Here is a 19,296-nt window from a genome sequence, read left to right on the forward strand (position 1 = left end):
CCCAGCTTCTTGAGAGCATCGCTCATATAAGCAGGCTTTTATTTCAAAATTTAACTTTCAATATGGATATATTACATAAAATGAGGGTATGTTCTCTGCAGAGCTCTGCCAAGAGGGGCTGACAGGGGTCCTTGCAGTTTATTTTCTGATACAGTTCTGCATCTGGACATGGACTAGAACTTTTGTTCCACCGTTTTAAAAAAAAAAAAAAAAAATCACATTGATTTAATGGCCACACCCAGCAAGTGCTGTAATTTTAATTTTGCCATGTCTTTGCACTTTGAAGTTTATGTGGCAAATATTAATCCCCTTTGCTGCTGTAGATGCCTCATGTTCCGTACATGAATTAGAAGTTACCTCATCAGATTCAGTGGTTTCATATCTCCTTCTGTTTGACTCATACTATGTATCAGGAAGCAGCCATTTTATATACCTCTTCCTACGGAATTATCAAAACATGGTCATTTGAAAAAAATTCCAGCGCCTGTTGATGCTTTTATTGTTTCTGCCACAAAGACTTGTTAGTCATTTACACAAAATATGGTATGTGCAAAGCCAGCCTACTTGTGCACTGATCAAGTTAAAAACTATAGACAGAGGCTGTCACTTTGTACAATGTTATTTTAAAATGTGCATAGTATGAAATCTCTCTTTAGAGCTGCATTACTACACAAGCTTGTACTTGGTTCTTCACAGAGTAATTAGCATGCAGTGTAAATAGAATTAAAGAATATGAAAAGTAACGACCCTGTGAATTAGGATACTAAATTATAACTGTATTATATAACTGATATATAACTATAAGAGGGTTAGCATGCATGTCCTGTTCACTGTTATGGCTCTATGTGTAGCAGTTTTTGCTAGCTTCTGCACACTTCTCACACAGTTTTAAGCGTTTAGCTGGTTCAAGGCCAGCTGAACAAGTTACAACTCAAGGCAGGCAAGAAACAGAATTGATTTAGAGGTAGGGACCTCCAATAACAATTCTCATCCAATATGAGAACATTTCTCATCCAATAAATTTGTGAGAATGAGGAATTCCAGTTGTCACCTAGATAGCACAATTCTTTAATCAGAAAATGCCCATATACAGGAAAGAGTTCATACCTTTGGGGTCTTGCTAATAATTTTTAACCAAGGCAACATCAGGGCTATATGCCATGTAATACCCAAAGAAAATGAGTCCTGCCAGGCCAAATCCCAACTCCATCCTAGTGACCTTTGTGAGCCACAGATGTAAAGCACAAGGACAGAGCTAATGTCTGTATAAAGCCTAAAAAGGAACCTAGATTGCCAGTTCGAACCACAGACCTCAACTCAATAAAAGTAATTTGCTTCCATGTGGCCAAGTGATAAGGCAAGGATTGCAGCAAGATCTTCAAACAGAAAAGACAGATGTGAGACTTACCACACAAGGGAGAAATGAGAAGATAATTGGAAACACAAGAGGAAACACAACCTAGAGTTACTGGTCAGATTCACATGTTTGACCACCTGAAGATGATCATACAGACATCCCCAAGTCCCTGTTCCACCGTTGTGCCTTGGGATGTTGGAGGAGAAGCCAAGTCAACAGTGTGGTTCCAGGGGGAAGTCTCTGGGCAACAGTTTCCAAGCCCAATGCCAAACACAAGCTCCATGGAGGCAGAGCACGCCCACCTACACAGCTAATAGCTCCTGCTGCTTGGAGCCAAGAAACAACGCAATCAAATGCTGGGAGGTGGTTCAGCAAGCTGCTGACAGCAGACCAGGGTTAACCACTGATGCTCAGCGTTATTAGATCATAACACATCTGGAGAGTCTTATTGCTAGGGCAAACATCAATCTTCAGAGAAAGCTAAACATGCAAAATGAGATCTCACTCATGAGAAAAAAACTGAAAGGGAGGTTATACACAATTAAAATAGTCCCAAATAACTTTTGAAAACTGAACTGGCTGAAAAGGGGGAAGAGGAAGTGTTTTTCTGTAAGGAAATACCTGCTTCTCCCAGCCAACTGAGATCAGAGTAGGCAGAAAAGTTTTAAGCTGAACCTTTCCATTTTGAAGCATTGCTGTGATTGACCCAAGTTTAAATTAAAATGATGCTTGTTTATAGAAATGTCCAAACTTTCCTTATTCCCAGCACTGTACTTAAATTGTGTTAATATAGATATTACATTGGATTATTTCCCTGAAGACATGAAAGAGAGCTAATGCAAATGCCAGTTCAGTTTTAAGAATCCTGGGAGAATAAGGCTTTGTCTGACTTTATTTATGAAAGCCCTTATATATTTAAGCAGTTTCAAGTTTGCTTTGTTAGGCTTCAACTTAAAAAGTAATTTGTTAATTTAAGAATATTCCGTGATTAGTTTAGTCTGAGTGCACATAGGGGTTTTCTGGAGAGTAGTCACTTCAAAGCAGCACACACAATCCTTATTTCCATGGGAATTACTGAGTAGTCAGCCTCTATGAACGCCTCCCTCCATCAAGAAATGACATCATTTTATACGTGGCTTGACAACAATCTGTATTTCATGTATTCCCATCTTCCTATTGCCTGCTTTGCTCCATAGAGCTTGCTGTCCTCTTGCACAAAGGGCAGCATTTCCTAATTATGTGACTGCACACAATATTAAAGTACATAACAAAATGGTGCACACATACACTGGAAACAGCTGCTTCAGTGTTTAGAGCTAAAATTCAAGAGGTCTTTTTTCTGCACCTGGCTCCAGTGTCCTTTGTTACTGGATGATCTCAACACACAGCAGTAGAGTACAGATATTTTATAAGGATTTCACATTGGAAGTCCACAAATCCTGCGTTTACACTTTCACAAACAGAAAACCATGGTAACCACTGCAATATCTAAGTATGGGTTACTGTACAGTTTATTCCATAATAGCCATCCTGAGAAAAACAAAGAGTCAAGTCCCCACTAATGTCTGCATAATAGGTTTAGAGCTCAGAATTTTAGGCACTTCGGACAGCTTTGGAGCACGCCTAGCTAAATTGCATTAGTAATTGCAGAAGAACAAACAGGGACTAATTAAATCCTCTTTCTAGATACAGATTACTGGCTGAAGATTTATGTAGTATACACTATGCTGTGGTGTACTCATTTGAATTAATTATTGCAATCACCAAGCAAGGATCCCCAAAACTCCCTCTCCTATGGTAAAATAAGATCTAGGCTGACTATGGTTTTCCAATCTATAGTATTTCTTGCAAAAGAATAATACAGAATTTCTATTAAAAACTGAAGTATTACTGTTTCAACCCCCATGCCTCTTCGTTTCAATTTTATTAGCAGCTCCCACTGACAAATGATCAACAGTGCAGCCAAACTGAACATTACTCTTGGATTAGTAAGAAAAGTCTACTATCTACCGGCTCAAATCAAAGGACAGTAAATCAATGTTCCACTTTTGCACTGGTTAGATGTGTAGCACTGATTCAGTTTTTAAGATACTTCTCCCCACTCTAGCATGCATTTCTTTCATGTTCTAAACTGGCTGATACCACCTTATTACTGTATTCCAGACACTTTCCAATGCAAGCTAAACAAAACTCATGGTTTTCCTTTGTAGGCTTTGAAAAGTTTCCTTGTAGCTTATACACTAAGTAAGAACAGAAGACCTGTTCCAGGTCATATTTCACAGGTCCCACATAGATCCTCACACCACAGGGTCCTACAGCTGATTTCAGCTAAGAAGCATCTATTAAGAGACTAAGTTGTTTACACAAAAATGTTAAGTGTGTAGTTAGCAACCATCCCAGGTAATGAACCTTAAAAATCAGACCTCCAAGGTCACCACATGTATCTGTCTCTCAACTGAAGTTCTATTTGTGCTTTGAACAGTAGCATCCCTTAGTTTACATTACTAACAAACCAACTGAGTTCCCATGTCGTCTGAACAATTTTGTAGAGATTGCTTCTATTTATAAAAGGATACACATGTGGCATACTTGAACAAACATGGACAGTATTTAAATTAGCATCTTGAAAAGGACTTTACACAAAAATAGAAAAATTGCTTGTATATTCATGTTCAAAGGCTGAGAGGCCCACCCTGATCTAATTGAGACAGTCTCTCATTCCTATTTCCATACATCCTTAATCTCTGCTCATTAGGAAAAATAGAAAGGAGGTTGGTACTGGCATAAATCACACGCTGACTACAGCTGTGGATGGCCCATGTACAGGAATAACTCTCACTGCATTGGCTCTTCTGCCTTGAAAACTAGATCTAAAGGGAGCATTGAAATGCCACCGGGGTGGCCACATGCAGATAGCTGTGCATCCCACAGCTGAAGATGTCTAGCTATTTACTACCATCAACAAAGATGATTCTCCTTTTCCCTCTCCCAAACTACAGGAAGAAAAAATATTTCTGTTGATAATAAACACTGGGGTATTTTTCTAAAGGAATTAATTTTAATAGCTTTCAGAAGTGTCCTGTATTGCCAACTTTGCTGATCCCACTGAAGGCAAAGATAGAATCAACTAGTTAAAAGCAGTAAAATGAGCTCTCTTGCAGCATAAAAAAAAAAAAAAACCAAAACTTTTCACACTTAGTTAAATGGATTTTCCCGTTGAGATTGCCTGTCTTTTTATCTTGCATGACAAGTTAGTCTAGATTCTCTTTACAAAAATTATATATCAAGATGAAATTGCCACAGCTTAAAAGGACATTTCTCTGTCATAACAAGAATAAATATTTTTCAGAAGCTGACAGACATGACAACTGAGATGACTCAGGTCAACCTGGCAAGCCTTACCTTTTCTGGATCACAAGTAGAATGGACAGGGAAAACCTGCCATTAAAGATGCATTTCAGATGGAAAATGTTGAGATATCTCAGGAGGCTAAACTGCAATACTTGAAATCAGTGTTTGTTTGTTTTGAAATTCACCTGAGATTAAACTGATGGACACGTTTTTGCATACCCTTTTTCCTCTATATAGTGTCCTCTGCATGGCTGTCAGTGAATGTATACTTTGTGAAGCTGCTCCCTACCTGTTCCAACAATTTCTTGATTTGGCACATGGGAAAAAAAAAATTTAAAAAAATCAGAAATAAGTTAATACTCCAAGTAGTGAAGTATGGTTTGGAAAGAAAGTTCAAGAAGGGACAATTTGTTCTTTTTCACAATTAGCATTACCAATATCAAATGAACCCCTAGAATTGGCTAGCAAGAGACAAGGAAGATGAGCTTTGTGTTGCGAACGTTTCAGAATTACAAGGATATCTCGTATGACTGTTCAGTTAGTATGAGGGAGAAGTGGATAAGCAGAGTGGCAATGTTTCCATGTGCTTTCAAACACACCACAGTAAACCTTGAACTTCTGGCATCATACATCACAAGCAATTGCCACCAGAGCTACACCAAATCCACAGGCAGCTTTCAGCAAGTTACTAGGCAGAGGCCAAACCATAAGAGGGATGTAAGATCATGCTCCAAGGCACAATTCATACTGTCCAGCAGCATATCAAGATTAAACAATCTGAGCTACAATTTACCTTTATTTCCTTTTTTGTGCATCTATTTATCAGCAGCCAGTTCTGTTTCCTCTGGGTTGGTATAAAATGCACCTGCGTTACAGATGAAGCTACATTTTAAATCACATTTAATCATTTGTTCTAACTAAAATCAGAACACTGAACTGGCAGAAGTAGACATCTGAACATCTGGAACTGGAGTTCACTGAAGCCCTTAAAATACTTTGGGTAAGAAAAACATCTTTGGATACAAATCAAATTCACTAAAGTAAAGATGATCTTCTATTAGCTTGATCTTTGCTGGTGACTAAACAAACCTAAGTCAAAAAAGCAGATGATGCTTCCCCTTTTTTTGATCTATGAACATACACAAGTCATGGGAAGATGAGATCTAATACATAGTTCAAGAATTTTAGGTACACATATATTTGTATTTCCATTAACTATCATCCAGAATGGTTACTATAGTTTTGAACTTTAAAATTCTATTACATACTTATTTTAGGGCTATTCCAGTGCAGGATCAGATAATTGCCGGGGGGAGGGAGGAGAAGAGAAGAGCTTATGGTTTAAGTGCATTTATCATAATATAAGTGTATTTGAAGTCATATACAGCTACCCTGTATGTTTAAGCCATTGCAGAAATACTGAGTCTTTCCAGTTTATGAAATACTGTAACATGATATATAAATGTGGGGGGAATACCAAAGAATTTTTTTAAACATTCATGAATGAAGACGAGCTTTCCTTCTTGCTAAGGTAAATCCACCAGCCCAGCTATTGAGTACAGTCTACCAGCCATTCTTCCTCCTTCTACCATCTGAATAGCAAGGGCGTAGACTATTTCTCTATTTTCTTTCCATCCCTACTGTGACTTCAACTTCAGTTGCTCTTCTACACCAATTTATCACTCCTCAGTTGTTTCCTGAAGGTTATTGATATTAAATTCCCCTGTGTCACAGACTGCATTAGAGTGTCAATTGCATGTCTGTGGCATATTCCTATGATTACCTCCCATTACTACTTCTAAGAACAAAGTTGAATTCTCATTTTCAGTATTGACTGAATGAGTTTTTACCTTACTTGTGCTTTCAGTTCACCCAGAAAATTACCCATTTTATTATCCCATTTCAAGGAATAATATACAGCAGCGTTACTACCGTTATATCAAAGAAGTAGTGGCACCTGGACCTTGGTTATGAATTATGTGTTTCTCCCGTACTTCAAATATGCTCAAGTGACTGCATGCTACAGAAAACAGTCTGAAAATGGGTATTTTATCAGAAATTTCTAGTCTACAATATTCAGTGAGAGAATTAAGAGCTTTTTTTCTCCTTACTAAAATAATCCACAGTTTTTCCTTAAAGCCTTATGCTTTTAGTTTGCTGTGTAATCTATCAATACGTGCATTGCAGCTGCTAAACTCACTTGGGAGGTTCTCAGCACTAAAAACTAAGTAGCACAATTTAAACAGGCAAAGGGAACTATTAGCTCCAGAATAATCATAGAATCATTTAGGTTGGAAAAGGCCTTTAAGGTCATTAAGTCCAACCATAATAGTTCATTGGGTGACGTTATGACAGCACTATGCTTACTGACAATTAAGCTGCATTCTCTACTAACACTGAAGTTACGCAACATAAAATAAGGCGGGAAGTTCTCAAAACTCGGGCTCTTTGAATGAACACACTAAGGTTTATGTCATAGCAGTCAGTAGTCCAAGGCATAAGAGCCCAGACTTCACTGAAATAGGTTAAATTGTTATCTCCAACGAAAAGCCTTATGAGAAATATGAAGAAAAAAGGTTTTGGTAGAAATAGGTTCAGGTCTGCTACAACTGAATCACTCTGGATTCTTGCAACATTAAGAAGAAACGGTTCTTCCTTCATTATGCCATTTGGTTTGTTCATATAAGTAAATTAACCTAATCATTATATATAACATTATTGATACGTTGCTTCATAATCCTTAAAGTTAATGCTTGATTACTCTCCTATTGTGATAAATTAGACCACCTACTCACAAGCTTCTATTTATTATTAAAGGAACACACATAGAGAGCTAAAAGCCTTGTGATAATACAACTGCAATATTTAGTTGCCTTTCCAGGCAATAATCTTGATAGCTAAAAAGTTTCGTTCCTCCTCATAAAACCAGAAGGAATATAACAGCGATACGGTGGATCCTAAATAGCTGAGGAAAAAGAATAAAGGAGAATCTATAATGGAATTCTCCCAAATTAAAGTATGAATACCAGTGATCAACACCACCATGAACTGATAGTGGATACTATGTATTTCAAACACTCTATGTGCTGCCATTTAGCAAAGGTGTTTGGACAAAAGCTAAAAATAAAGACTACATTGCTAAAAAGCTAACCCTGGCCTTCAAGTTCAAAGAGCTTTTCATCTACCAGAAGACACTCGTAACACGTGGCTTGAGCCCATAAACACATCTAGGAAGAAAGCCGAGTCAGAGCATGTTTTTCATACATGTTACTCAGAAATGTTTGCAGTGCCCTAAAAGGATTTTTTTTTTCTATTCAGTAAGTGGTTTAAAAAAAAAAATTATTCACTTTTTCCACCTATATTAACCTCCATTATTCAGTAGCACCACACTGAAGTTGCTCAAGTCTCTGATACCCCACTGAGCTGATCTGCACCCAAAATTTGATATCCCAGTCCTATCTATCACTTTCATTTATTTATGCACAGGTAAGTTCACTGGCAGACACAGCAGCCTTAGCGCTTAATGACACAAATAAGGAATTAATAAACACACACGTAAATCTTCATCTGATAAAGTTCTATGACAAGCAAGCACGGATTGTATCAGTAACACTGCTTAAAGCAATTTTAGGCCAGTGCCTCAACTGCTGCATATCAGAGATCTACCTAACATCACAAGAGCTGTGCAAATCAACACCCCTGAAAATTCAGGTCTATCTCAACCTTTAACAACATATCACAACAAAAAGATCTTCAGGACACAAGACATTGCCTGTGGAAAAAGATAAAAAAATGGAGATGCTCAGGAAAGGGGAAAAAACCCACCACCACACAAAAGACACTAATCTCATGCATACTACTTGCTTTGATTCCAAGACAAAGATAGATTTTACTAAAACTGCTCAGGACAAAAAGCAACAGCAGTTCCACACAAATTTATCTGCGTATTTTTGAATGGACAGGACTTCAGATACTGCCTGACAACAGTTGCTCAATTATGTGTTACTTTTATTACATGCAAGACTTGGCAGCAGCAGAGACGTATGTTTGGGACAGTCCTCAAAAAATTTACTAACACTTCAAGATGCGCAGGCCAAGTTACAATATGGAGAGATCCTAAAAATACTTCATTTTGCATGTAATTATTCACTGATAACAGAGGGAGCAGAGTTAAGTTTGAGATTTGGTAATAGACTAAAGCAAATTGCTTCTTCCGTACAGTAACATATTCTAAAACGAACATCTCTGTTGATGTCCTGCTGCCAAAGGATGCTTCAACTCTGCTAGCAGGAAGATCTTAGATCACTAAGCAATTTGTAGCTCTAAATTACAAGTATCATGTGAAAACTAACATACAGCTTCCAGAACAACCTTAGCATATATCCATTTTTCGATGCAGGAAGAATAAATGTCAGCATTAAGACCCCTTTTTTTGACTATGAAACCATTAAAAAAATATTCATAACACCAGTGTCAACCAAGTTCACCACAGAAGCCAACTTCTGTCTTGTGTTTGTCCGCAAGCACCAAACTGTAATTAGATGCCCAAATGATAAGTGATAGGCTTATACTTGTACCAGTTCCTGGGGCTTGTACCAGTTCTTGAAACAGTGTAATATCCTGAAAGGATTTACCAGTACTTCATATCAAATGCATTAAAAACAAGCAGCATGAAATCAAGTCACATTAAGTCAAGAGCATAACTCAGTGTCAAAACCTGTTTCGATCTGAGAAACTGTTAGACGAAACAACATTTGCATTCTATTCTGAAATCCTACATTAAATTACTATATCAGTAACGAGCATTTTGAAACATCAAGAATATCACAGCCAAACCAAGAAGGATAAAGACATAGACACATATTCCAACTGTTATATAGCCTTCTGCTTCTAACAGCTTCACTGAGCTCAGTTCAAGATTAGCAATGGCGAAACAAGGAAAACAGTTCCAAAATAAGTGAAACAAATCTGAACATCCAAGAGCAATCTTTTCACCTTCCCAAAAAGCAGCTTAGTCAAAGCTCGTTTCAGAGCACAGTTTTGTGGCATGTCTCTCGAAATACCAACAACGCCTCTGCAGGAAAGCTGCCGTCACCCCAGCATAAGAAGGGTTAGCGATCTACATAACTCAAGTTTATATAAAGGGAGAGGAAACAGAAAGCTAAAGCACTACACCACTCACATATTAATATAACTACAGGAGACCTCCAAGCTGACCGCCAGAGCTCAATTTGGCATTTAAGGGATGAAGGGAATCAGAGAAGAGGAAACAAGGAGGGGAAGAAAAAAAGTTTCCCCCTCCCTCCTTCAAGCAAATCTAAATTTGTTCATTAGATTCTCTGGCTTTTAGGGACAGTTACATAAAAATATGTAGAACCCGTAATGCTTAGAATAGGATTCCTTCCACTTCAAAAGGCTCTGCCGGACAAACCCTGACACACCAGCGATTCGTGGAACAGGCCAGCTCTCCCTGCTGAAGCAGGGGAGACTTTGGCCAGGTGAAACACGGGCTGGATTCACGCCTGTGGGCGCCAGGGCGGCGGTGGCCGAAGGTGCATGTCTCTCCATACACCAGCCCTGCTTGCAGAGCCGGGGGAGCGGCGGTTCTCCGGCATCGCTGATGCACCCAGCCGGCAGCTGCAGGAGTCCGAGAGCGTTTACGTGCCACGAAATGGTGGATCTGACTGTCAGACACGTTTTATGATACGGAGAGATGATAAGCCTCTGCAAACCAACGCCGGGAAGGGATAGCAGGGAGCGGGACCAGCAGCGGCAGGGCCTGGAGGAGCTGTCAAGCCCAGCCGCCTCCCCCCGCCGGGCCGAGCGGCCCCCGCCCGAGCCCCCCTCCGCCAGAGCGGTACTTACGTGAAAACAAAAAATAAAGTAGTCGAACCCACTAATAAGGCAGCTGCTGTGGAGACAGGGATGTATTTAGTAGGTTTAAACCTCTTTCCAGTGCTGCTGGGCATCCTGTAGTTTACACATCACTATATAAATCCAACCCGAGAGGAGGGAGCCGGGAGGATGCGGGGACCCTCCGGCGCGGGGAGAGCGGGACCCGGGCGGCAGGGAGGGACGGGCGAGGGACGGGGAGCAGCTGACCTCCAGCACAGGAAATCCCACCCACACCGCCCGGCCCACTCGGCTGATGTCAACCAGCCCCTTAAGGTAGCGCTGCGGGGAGACAGGGGCGCGCAGGCAGCGCGGCCCCGCGGCGCCCCGCGGAGCTGCCGGCGGCCGGGCCGGGGCGGGGCGGGGCGGGGCGGGGGGGGGGTGGGGGCGGGCAGCACCGGCTCCGCGGGCAGCCGGAGCCCCCGGGGCGAGGCCGGGAGGGTTCCTCCTGCACCAGCGAGGGATCCGCCGCAGCAAGCGCCTGCCGCAGGGTGGGTCTCCCTCTCGCCCTCTTACGTGAGAAAAAAAAAAAAAAAAAAAAGGAAAAAGACAAATTATGGAGCTCTACAAGGCTCTTTGTGGGACATTAAAGCTATTCGAGCAGCCCGCTCCACAGCGGTGCTCTCGAGCTCGGTTGCAAACCGCCTCGGTGCTGCAGGTTGCTGCACTGCTGCAGGACCCGCGGAACCCGGCGCGGCCGGGCGCGGAGGAGGCTCCGTTCCGGAGGGGCGGATTGCAGGATCAGGGCCTGCGGTAAATTCGGAACTAGGCAAGTTGGACACAAATTGTGCACTGCTAGCTCAGTGAATAAACCCCTCCGTTTTATTCAGCTAAGCCCAGTTTCACAGTATTAAGAGAACTGCTACACTCTGCCAAATTTAACTAATTCTAAAACGAATAAATGAGATTATGCTATACTCTGTTCCTTATAAATCTGTCCATTAGCATCAGGAGGCAGAAATAGGAGGTAATTTAAGGTAACATCAGAAATTCACCAAATCCGTGTTCTAAAGAGCACTGTGTGAATAGCTCTTCTGTTCACACTTGGGGGCACCACCCAGAAGGTCTCCTTAGTCTGAAGTAAACCCTCAGACGGGAGGAAGGGTTCAAGGCCACTTGGAAGTTTAGAAACCAAGACCAAGAGCTGCAGCTTGCTCCCTCCCTCCTGCTTTCTTCCTCAGTTAATCCCCCATTTGCAGCTACCAACATGCAGATAAAGTAACCACTGCATAAAACGACAAAAGCCACATTTGCAGCTTCTGTTGGGTGTTCTTAAAATAAGCATGTCCTAGAAGGTACATATTCCAGTTATTCTGAAAAGACATTATCATTTCCCATTTTAAGAGACTAGATAAGCTCCACAATCCTAGAGGTATTAAAAACAGAACAAGTAAAACCCAACAAAAAAGTAAGGGCCAACTTTGCAGTTTGCAAAAAAATTGTGAGCGTCAGCTTTAATATAAGCAAATCCAGCAAGTTCCACCCTGAAGGCATATGGTTATATGAAATTTCAGCTTTTGCTAAGAACCACACCCCCTCAAAAAAAAAGTATTCTCTAGCCCTCTGAGAACAACTTCTAAAATGTCAAGTTTTACCCAAAAGGCACTAAAGCCAGAAGGCAACTTAAAATGAACTCCAGACTTAGGTTTTTGAGGAGGGAGAAGGACAACATCTACTTAAGCTATTTTTGAATGCTTGGGGGACACTGAATGTATCCTGTGCCTCACCACTCCTTGTCATGCCAGCTTACTGAAATAAATGATTCTTAAAATCCTTGTAACTAATCAAAAGGTCAACAACTTTACACAGAACCAAACTCTGTGTACTAATCTGGAAGCCTTCAGGTGCATTACACCAGCATATTCAACTGGATCAAAAGTGTACTTGTGAAGCAAATCACTCAGTCACTGTCCCTTACCACAGTTTGGTGCATATTTCTGAGTGGTCTCCAAGTAGATAACTAGATTCCTTTTCAACAAGACTAAGCCAACAGCCACATTTCAGGAGCACACCTAATACGTTCGGGTCATGAGTTAGTTTAGCACCACTTGCACGACATAGACACTTTATCCCTGTCAGCAGTGCAAGCTCTTTCCCCCTCCCCACTCAAGCCATTCTTGGTGAAGAACTTCAGCTGCAAACAGCACCCTGGTTATTGTTCCACTGATATTTTTATTTTAAACTGGAAACTGTTATCATAAGCAGCATTATAGACCATTTATGAAGTCTGGTTAGCATCCTGTAATGGACAGCAAGAGACTTACTCAAATGCATTTCTTAGGGTTTGAAAGGTAAAGAAGTTCTCTCCCTAGTGACAGTCAGATTGCATTTTTACCATGGACATGCAAGTGTCCTTTCTAGGTGAGCAACAGAAGCATTGTGTCAAGTTTCTAGCAGGAGTTAGGGAGCAATAAGCACAAGTTCATTTTAAGGTACATTATTTGGAGGCTGGTGATTTACTTAAATTTAATCCTTTTTAAGGACAAAGCCTTTCTGGAATAGTAACATTCCTTGATGTGAATACAGGAGTTATTCTTAAGGAAACTATTCCTACTCTGTTCTCTGCACCTCATTACTGTCAGTTGTATTTTCTTATAAGGATTCTCACCTCTCTAGAAAGTCTGCTTGTCAAAGGCAGTTTTGCAAGTGGGGAGGATTCAGTGCTCCTGCTCCTTCCACCCTTCTGGTTTTATCACTCTGACAACACTAATGCTTCTCCACACTCTCACTGCAACAGTCCCAATTTAGAGGGCCAACCTTTCAAGCCACTCCTGTTCTGAAGGGAGGTACTCAGCTGCAAGCAACTTTTTTTTTTTTTTTAAAAAATCTCCCAGTCATACAACACTTTTATAGAGAAGGACACTAAAGATAACAGTGTGAATAAGTGGTATCAGGGCACAAAGAATTGTAGCTTTCATAGCAACAAAAAAGGCACATCTCCAGACCTTAACTGATCTTAAAGATCACTGTGCAAGCCTGGGCTGGGCTGCACAGTCATCCTGTGGATCAAGACACTTTTGCTGTGCAACAGTGCAGTCATGCAGAACCAGCATTTCTAAAAGAGGGCTGTAACATTCCATGTTACAAGGCTACAGTGTTATGCTGAATTGTTTTGAGATTTTTTTTTTCTGCTACACATTGTAGATTACCTACCAGAAAGCAATACATTTCTGTAATTTGGTGTCAAACAATTCCCACAGTTCACCACACTTCCTTCCTACTAACGTTCCAGTTCTTGAGAATGATTTATTTTCAAAACAGCATAAAGCACTGCTGAGCAACATTCAATCTCACTATTATAAAGCAAGTATATTTAAAGCCATGGGATGACTTTACCATTCAAACAGTAAGGATGTCTGAGGAGGAGTTGACTAAAGCAGGACAAGCATGTCTCAGAGTTGCTCTCCTGGAACACCTTTATTTCAGATTGTAGTTTCTGGATTCACACTACCTTATTAGTGTGCCAGAAGATTTTGGCAGCACTGAGGTAAACAGCAATGGCAGCATGAGTTAGGAAAAGATTTAATGACCACCCAAAGAACTAAAATACAGCTGCAAAGAACAATCTAAAAATAATCTGGGAGAGTATGGCTAGTAATTGCATGTCTTTTTGCGAGATTTTACTGAGATTTTACCCCAAAAGAGAAAGGGCCAACCACAGGAGCAGTGTTGGAGCTGCATGCCAGGGTACCATCCTCAAAACTGCAAGATGAAAGGAAGCTCATGACAGAGCAAGCATCAAGAAACCTTGATTGCTATGCAATTTTCATATCAAATCATGGCACTAATGTTAGCTGGAAACCTTAGCTAAATGGTTAAGAAAATTCTTTTATTTTGCACACTTGGAAGTACTGAAAAATCCCTGGAATCTTTTATTGGTCACTGGCAATTTAGCTCCTAGCTCATATTAGCTATTGCCATTAAACAATGATCAGAATAAATAATTCTACTTTTCTTACTAGATTTGCTTACTACACTAAATGCATTTGCCAACCCACGTAGTACCAGTGAATTAGGTGTTAAGTAAAAGCTGTTTTTCCCTCAAACTTGCAGCGCTCAGTACAGAGGACAACTGGATCATCGTGTGCAGCATGGTGCTAGCAAGAAGTCCAAGCAAGTCTAGACAGTTCTGGGTACAAGCCAGGCCTACTGACTTACCCATTGGAACTTTAATATGACAATTTTAATTTAGTTGTTCATTTCTTACTAGATGTATCAAGAAATTATTGCCTAATAGTGACTTTTCAGTAGCCTAAACTGATATCCCACATGATTTTCTAGGTTCTTCCAGTAGATGTTTTCCATGGAATAGAATTGCTTAGAACAGAACTCACATAACATGTGTTTCCCAGCTGCAGGGATGGGGCAGGTCAAGTTGCATTTATTATGAGACTTTGATTACTTTATTTACTGACTGATTCCTAAACCATCCCCACAAGGAACCACTTACATTAGAATAACGTAGGCCTCTGAACAGTTTTGAAGATTCACCAACCATCCTGTTTAAAACCATTAATAAAGTATAATTCTCCACTAGGATGGAACATGACTTTAAATGATGCTGCTGAAATTCAGAAAGCCAACAGTGGTTCATGTACCAGCAAGCAAATTAAGATATTAAAACTTGATAAACGCTATTTATATGAAGGCATGTAACTTTAATTATACCTAGTAGAATAGTCTTAAGACATATTCTCCAAATAAGGCAAAATATTCAGTCATTTTAACGACCAATCCATCTTTGTTGATGTTTACATAGCTATAATTGCTGTTATGGAAAAACAGCAAGAGAAAACTATAGACTTTTAGCTACTTGAAATGAGGACAGCCAGCACAACATGAATAGACAAAAACCTGCGACACCATTAGCTTCTCTGTTAACTCGTAAGTAAATTGCGCATCTTGATAGAACAGTTAGTATCTACAATACAGTGAATAAGTAAACTTGTAGTCAAGACTGATAACAACAACAAAAATCTGGACTTCTCCAGCTTGAAAGTTGAAAATAAATGTAAGACTATAAAGTTTGTTAAATACTTGCAGTAATGAGACACCTTCCACAACATAAAAAGTTTGCTGTATGTAACATCTAATCCAGAATTGTGCTAGCACCTTACTTATACTTAAAATATTTGTCATTATATTGGTCAAAAGCATAACAGACAAACTATACCCCACAAACCCTAGCTTCACCGTTAATACTTAAAAAAAGTATTTCTACTAATGTTATTTATTTATGGATCTAACATAGGTTGCATTTTCACTAGGAGACTATAGCAAACTAGCTACACAAACCAGTCTGCAAATATGACCAGGTCTTAAGTCAGTGGTTAACGTCTAATGTGATACAAGTGGACAAAGACATTCTATACTTAAAATTTGCATACTAGAAAAATACACCAGTGGTCATAAATCTGATGCATAGCTGTAGATACTAGTAACTATTCAACTCTTAAATGTAAGGTTTTTTTGCTTCTGTGCTTGTCAGTTTTTACAACTTCAAGAATTATTTCCTTATTCCGTAATTGCACAAGCTGCTTACTTGAGAGCACCTTGTTTTCACATAAACTAGAGTCTGAGAAATCACTTACATGTACAGTCCACTCTACAGCTGATTACTTCAAACTTTTCTTCATCAAGCAAAATAATTCTGATCTGTTGCAGTTAGTTTTTGTTATCTCCTGACTCTGAAAATGATACATTGTTAAAGATTTAGTTAAGGTTAGTGAAAGACTGGTAATTACTCTTACTTCTATTTTAAAAGAGTAATTCTAGCTAAGTCTAATAAGGAAGACCTTTAAAGTAAATCCTAAATAAACCATCATAAGATTAAAAATTTTTAAAAATCCTTTATACACATCTCACTTCACTAAACTAGCGCAAGTTTACACATAGACAAGACTTCAGCAGTTTAAGAACACTTTGAAATTAGTTTGGCTAATCAAAATTAAGACAGTAGCTTGCCACAGACACCTTAGAAAAGACAGCTTGCTAGAAACAAGCTGGACCAGCCAGGACAGGTGTACTGGGAACAGAAGGGCATAAATGAAGACAGCTACAGAGACTTAATTGGAGAGAGGTGTGGTTTGTTTTAAATAACCACATCACTGTAACTACTCAGCATTGAAAGCTGATGGCAACCTGTACAGGACATCAAAAACCAGGAAGGCAGTTTATAATGTTATTTCCCCTCAATCTCTGTTTCTACACAAGTAATTACAATTCAGTATTAAGAAAGTATCAAGCCTAGTTTTCTGAACTCTGAATCAGATAATCTTGTCTTTAGAGAAAAGTTTCTAGTAACATTAAACATTTCCATTAAGTTATTCAGAGGAATTCACTGAGCAATGATGCAGCATAAGGCACAGCATTTCTGTTGTGGGAAGTCAGAGTTCGGCACGACTCGTCATTAGCCACAAAGCACAGCACCCACCTTCTGGACCCAACAGATTCTCAAGCTGGGAAATCCATACTCCTGACTGGTTCAGTTGGTCTGGGCTGCAGCTGCTCCATCACAGGCAGGGAAGGACTGCTCGGGCTGTGGACCTTCCTGAACCAAATACCTCCCCACACAGCTACACAGAACACCAAGTGAGAAAAGAGATGGTATACCTGCACACCTTGCCCCTCCTCCGCCTCCACACAGCCCTGTCACAGGTCTTTCCATGATGAAGGTATATTACAAATGATTCTCTCATTTTTTCAGTTAAATCCTTCAAATTTTTAAATTAAACAAGTTCCAAGACATTCAGTAACAAAATTGAAAGAACTATTCAGACTCGTATTTTTGCCCTTTACATACAGGTATTTCTTGAGCATGTTGCATCAAAAATAATAAAGATTCACAACATTCTCATGTCTGCATAGTGTTGAGAAGAATTTTAATTTTCTGAATTTTTTGGTATCACAGAGAACTTGTGTTTGATACAAGCTACCTTATTACACAGGAAAAAAATCATTTACAGTGTTAAAATACAGCAAGTTGGGGTGTTTGCAATTTGTGAATGAGACATTTAGTATCACTAATACAAGCTTATTCCTGGAGAAAAACACCCACCTGTTAGTGTAGTCTTCCAAATATTAACATGGGATTTTTTGAACTAATTTTTACAAAAAAACCCTTAAGTCTGTTTAAGACCTTAACTACCTGTTAAGGAGATACTATTTTGATCGTCATAAAAATTTAACTATCTCTAAGTTAAATTAATTATTCAGCTGTCCTCAGACACTCATCCATCCAGTTTTATGCACACAAAACCATGAGTACCAACAAAGGCTGGGTTACTAAGCCTGGCTATATAGCATCTTTCTGCACTTGAAGCAAGCAGAATTTGTACAAATTGCACTTTAGCACCTGACAACACTTTACTAATCCTCCTGTAGTTTCCATTTTTACCAAAAATGGATTAAAACATCTTAAAAACCTTCACTTGTACCTTCTGTAAGATTCAGCTATATTCTCAGTAACTCTGTTACTGAAGTGCTTAAAAAGACATTATTCTCTAGCCAGATGCATTAACAAAACTATATTCCCTATTATTTTAGTCTACATTTAAACATGCCAGGAGTTACCTTGCCTCACTCAGAGTAGAAGGGAAAGTAGCCACTTCAATTGCAGGTGTTAAGAGCCTAGAATCCAATTTGTCTCTAGAATTCTAGAGACAAGTTAAGACTCAACACACCCCTATAAAGTGCAGAAATTAAAGATTTAGTGAATTTCTGTACTGTGTCTGAACAATGAATTAGAAAAGTTTCTGCATGATCCATTTTTACTATGACACAACACCTTCAAACAGGTTCAGACATTTAAATCACACTGAAGTTATTGCCATTTCAGAAACAAGCATAAGGCAACTGACATTTTAGTAGTTGCCCACAAATTCAGGAATGAACTTTTGCACCATAAGCCTACCTTTTTGTCAAAGGTCTATTACAATTTTTGAGCCAAGTTATTATTTTGAGACTCTATTGCCTGACAAGACAGGCCAGGTTCTATCATCTCAATAACCCTATTAACAGTGAAGATGGTGGGAAAGCACAAACACCTGGTGACCTGGGCAGGGGGGACAAGACAACACTACATCAGCTATAACTCTAGAATACTCAGTATACTGTAAGCTACAAAAACATTTCAAGGACATCTCTTGGTAATCTATGTTACATATAGGAAAGTTTATCATTAGAATGACTTACACAAAAAAAGCCTTATTTCACAGAGATCAATTTTAAAAATACTTACTGCTTTTTAATTTGTAGAACAGCACACCTATGGCTTCTAAAGTGACCAGAACATTGACTAACCATCCTTTAGTTTAGAAGACTAAGACATTCTTCAGCCAAATGCTATCCAGAGAAATTATTTTACTTAGTGGTCCCTCATAACTTGGCTCTTTGAGATTGCAGACTTGAATTAAGGATGGTTGTAATCCATGAACTGCAAACATGGATCAGTTAACCTAAACAGGAATGGAAATGTCTTGAAATCATTTAAGCATGCATGAATAAGTAAAGAGGGGAAGAAGAGAGGGTGATAAAATTAAACAGTTGTCAATATCTAAGATTAAGATAGATTAAGTCATTCAAGAGTTTCCTCCCCTCTTCTGTACAATGTTTGACAGTGAAATCAAACTCACCCATTTTACTGCCTTCATCACTTTGCCCCTGCAGGCTAAAAATGCATTCCCAGTAAGAGTTCT

The 19,296-nt window shown here is 39.4% G+C and overlaps 1 protein-coding gene across 3 annotated transcripts in view; it reads right to left on the bottom strand.

Annotated features, from left to right (window-relative positions):
- ZDHHC8 (zDHHC palmitoyltransferase 8) overlaps window positions 1-10,741 on the bottom strand; it is a 121,746-nt gene extending 111,005 nt beyond the window's left edge. For all 3 annotated transcript variants that reach the window (XR_012625658.1, XM_074844314.1, XM_074844313.1), the window contains exon 1: window positions 10,574-10,741. Coding sequence is in view for 2 of the 3 variants with exons in the window: in XM_074844314.1 (XP_074700415.1) it covers window positions 10,574-10,677 (104 nt within the window). In the remaining variant the exon portion in view is untranslated. The remainder of the gene's footprint in view (window positions 1-10,573) is intronic.
- Between the last annotated feature and the right edge of the window lie 8,555 nt (window positions 10,742-19,296).

Source organism: Strix aluco, chromosome 18 (genome assembly GCF_031877795.1).
Source record: "Strix aluco isolate bStrAlu1 chromosome 18, bStrAlu1.hap1, whole genome shotgun sequence".
Lineage (NCBI taxonomy): Eukaryota > Metazoa > Chordata > Aves > Strigiformes > Strigidae > Strix > Strix aluco.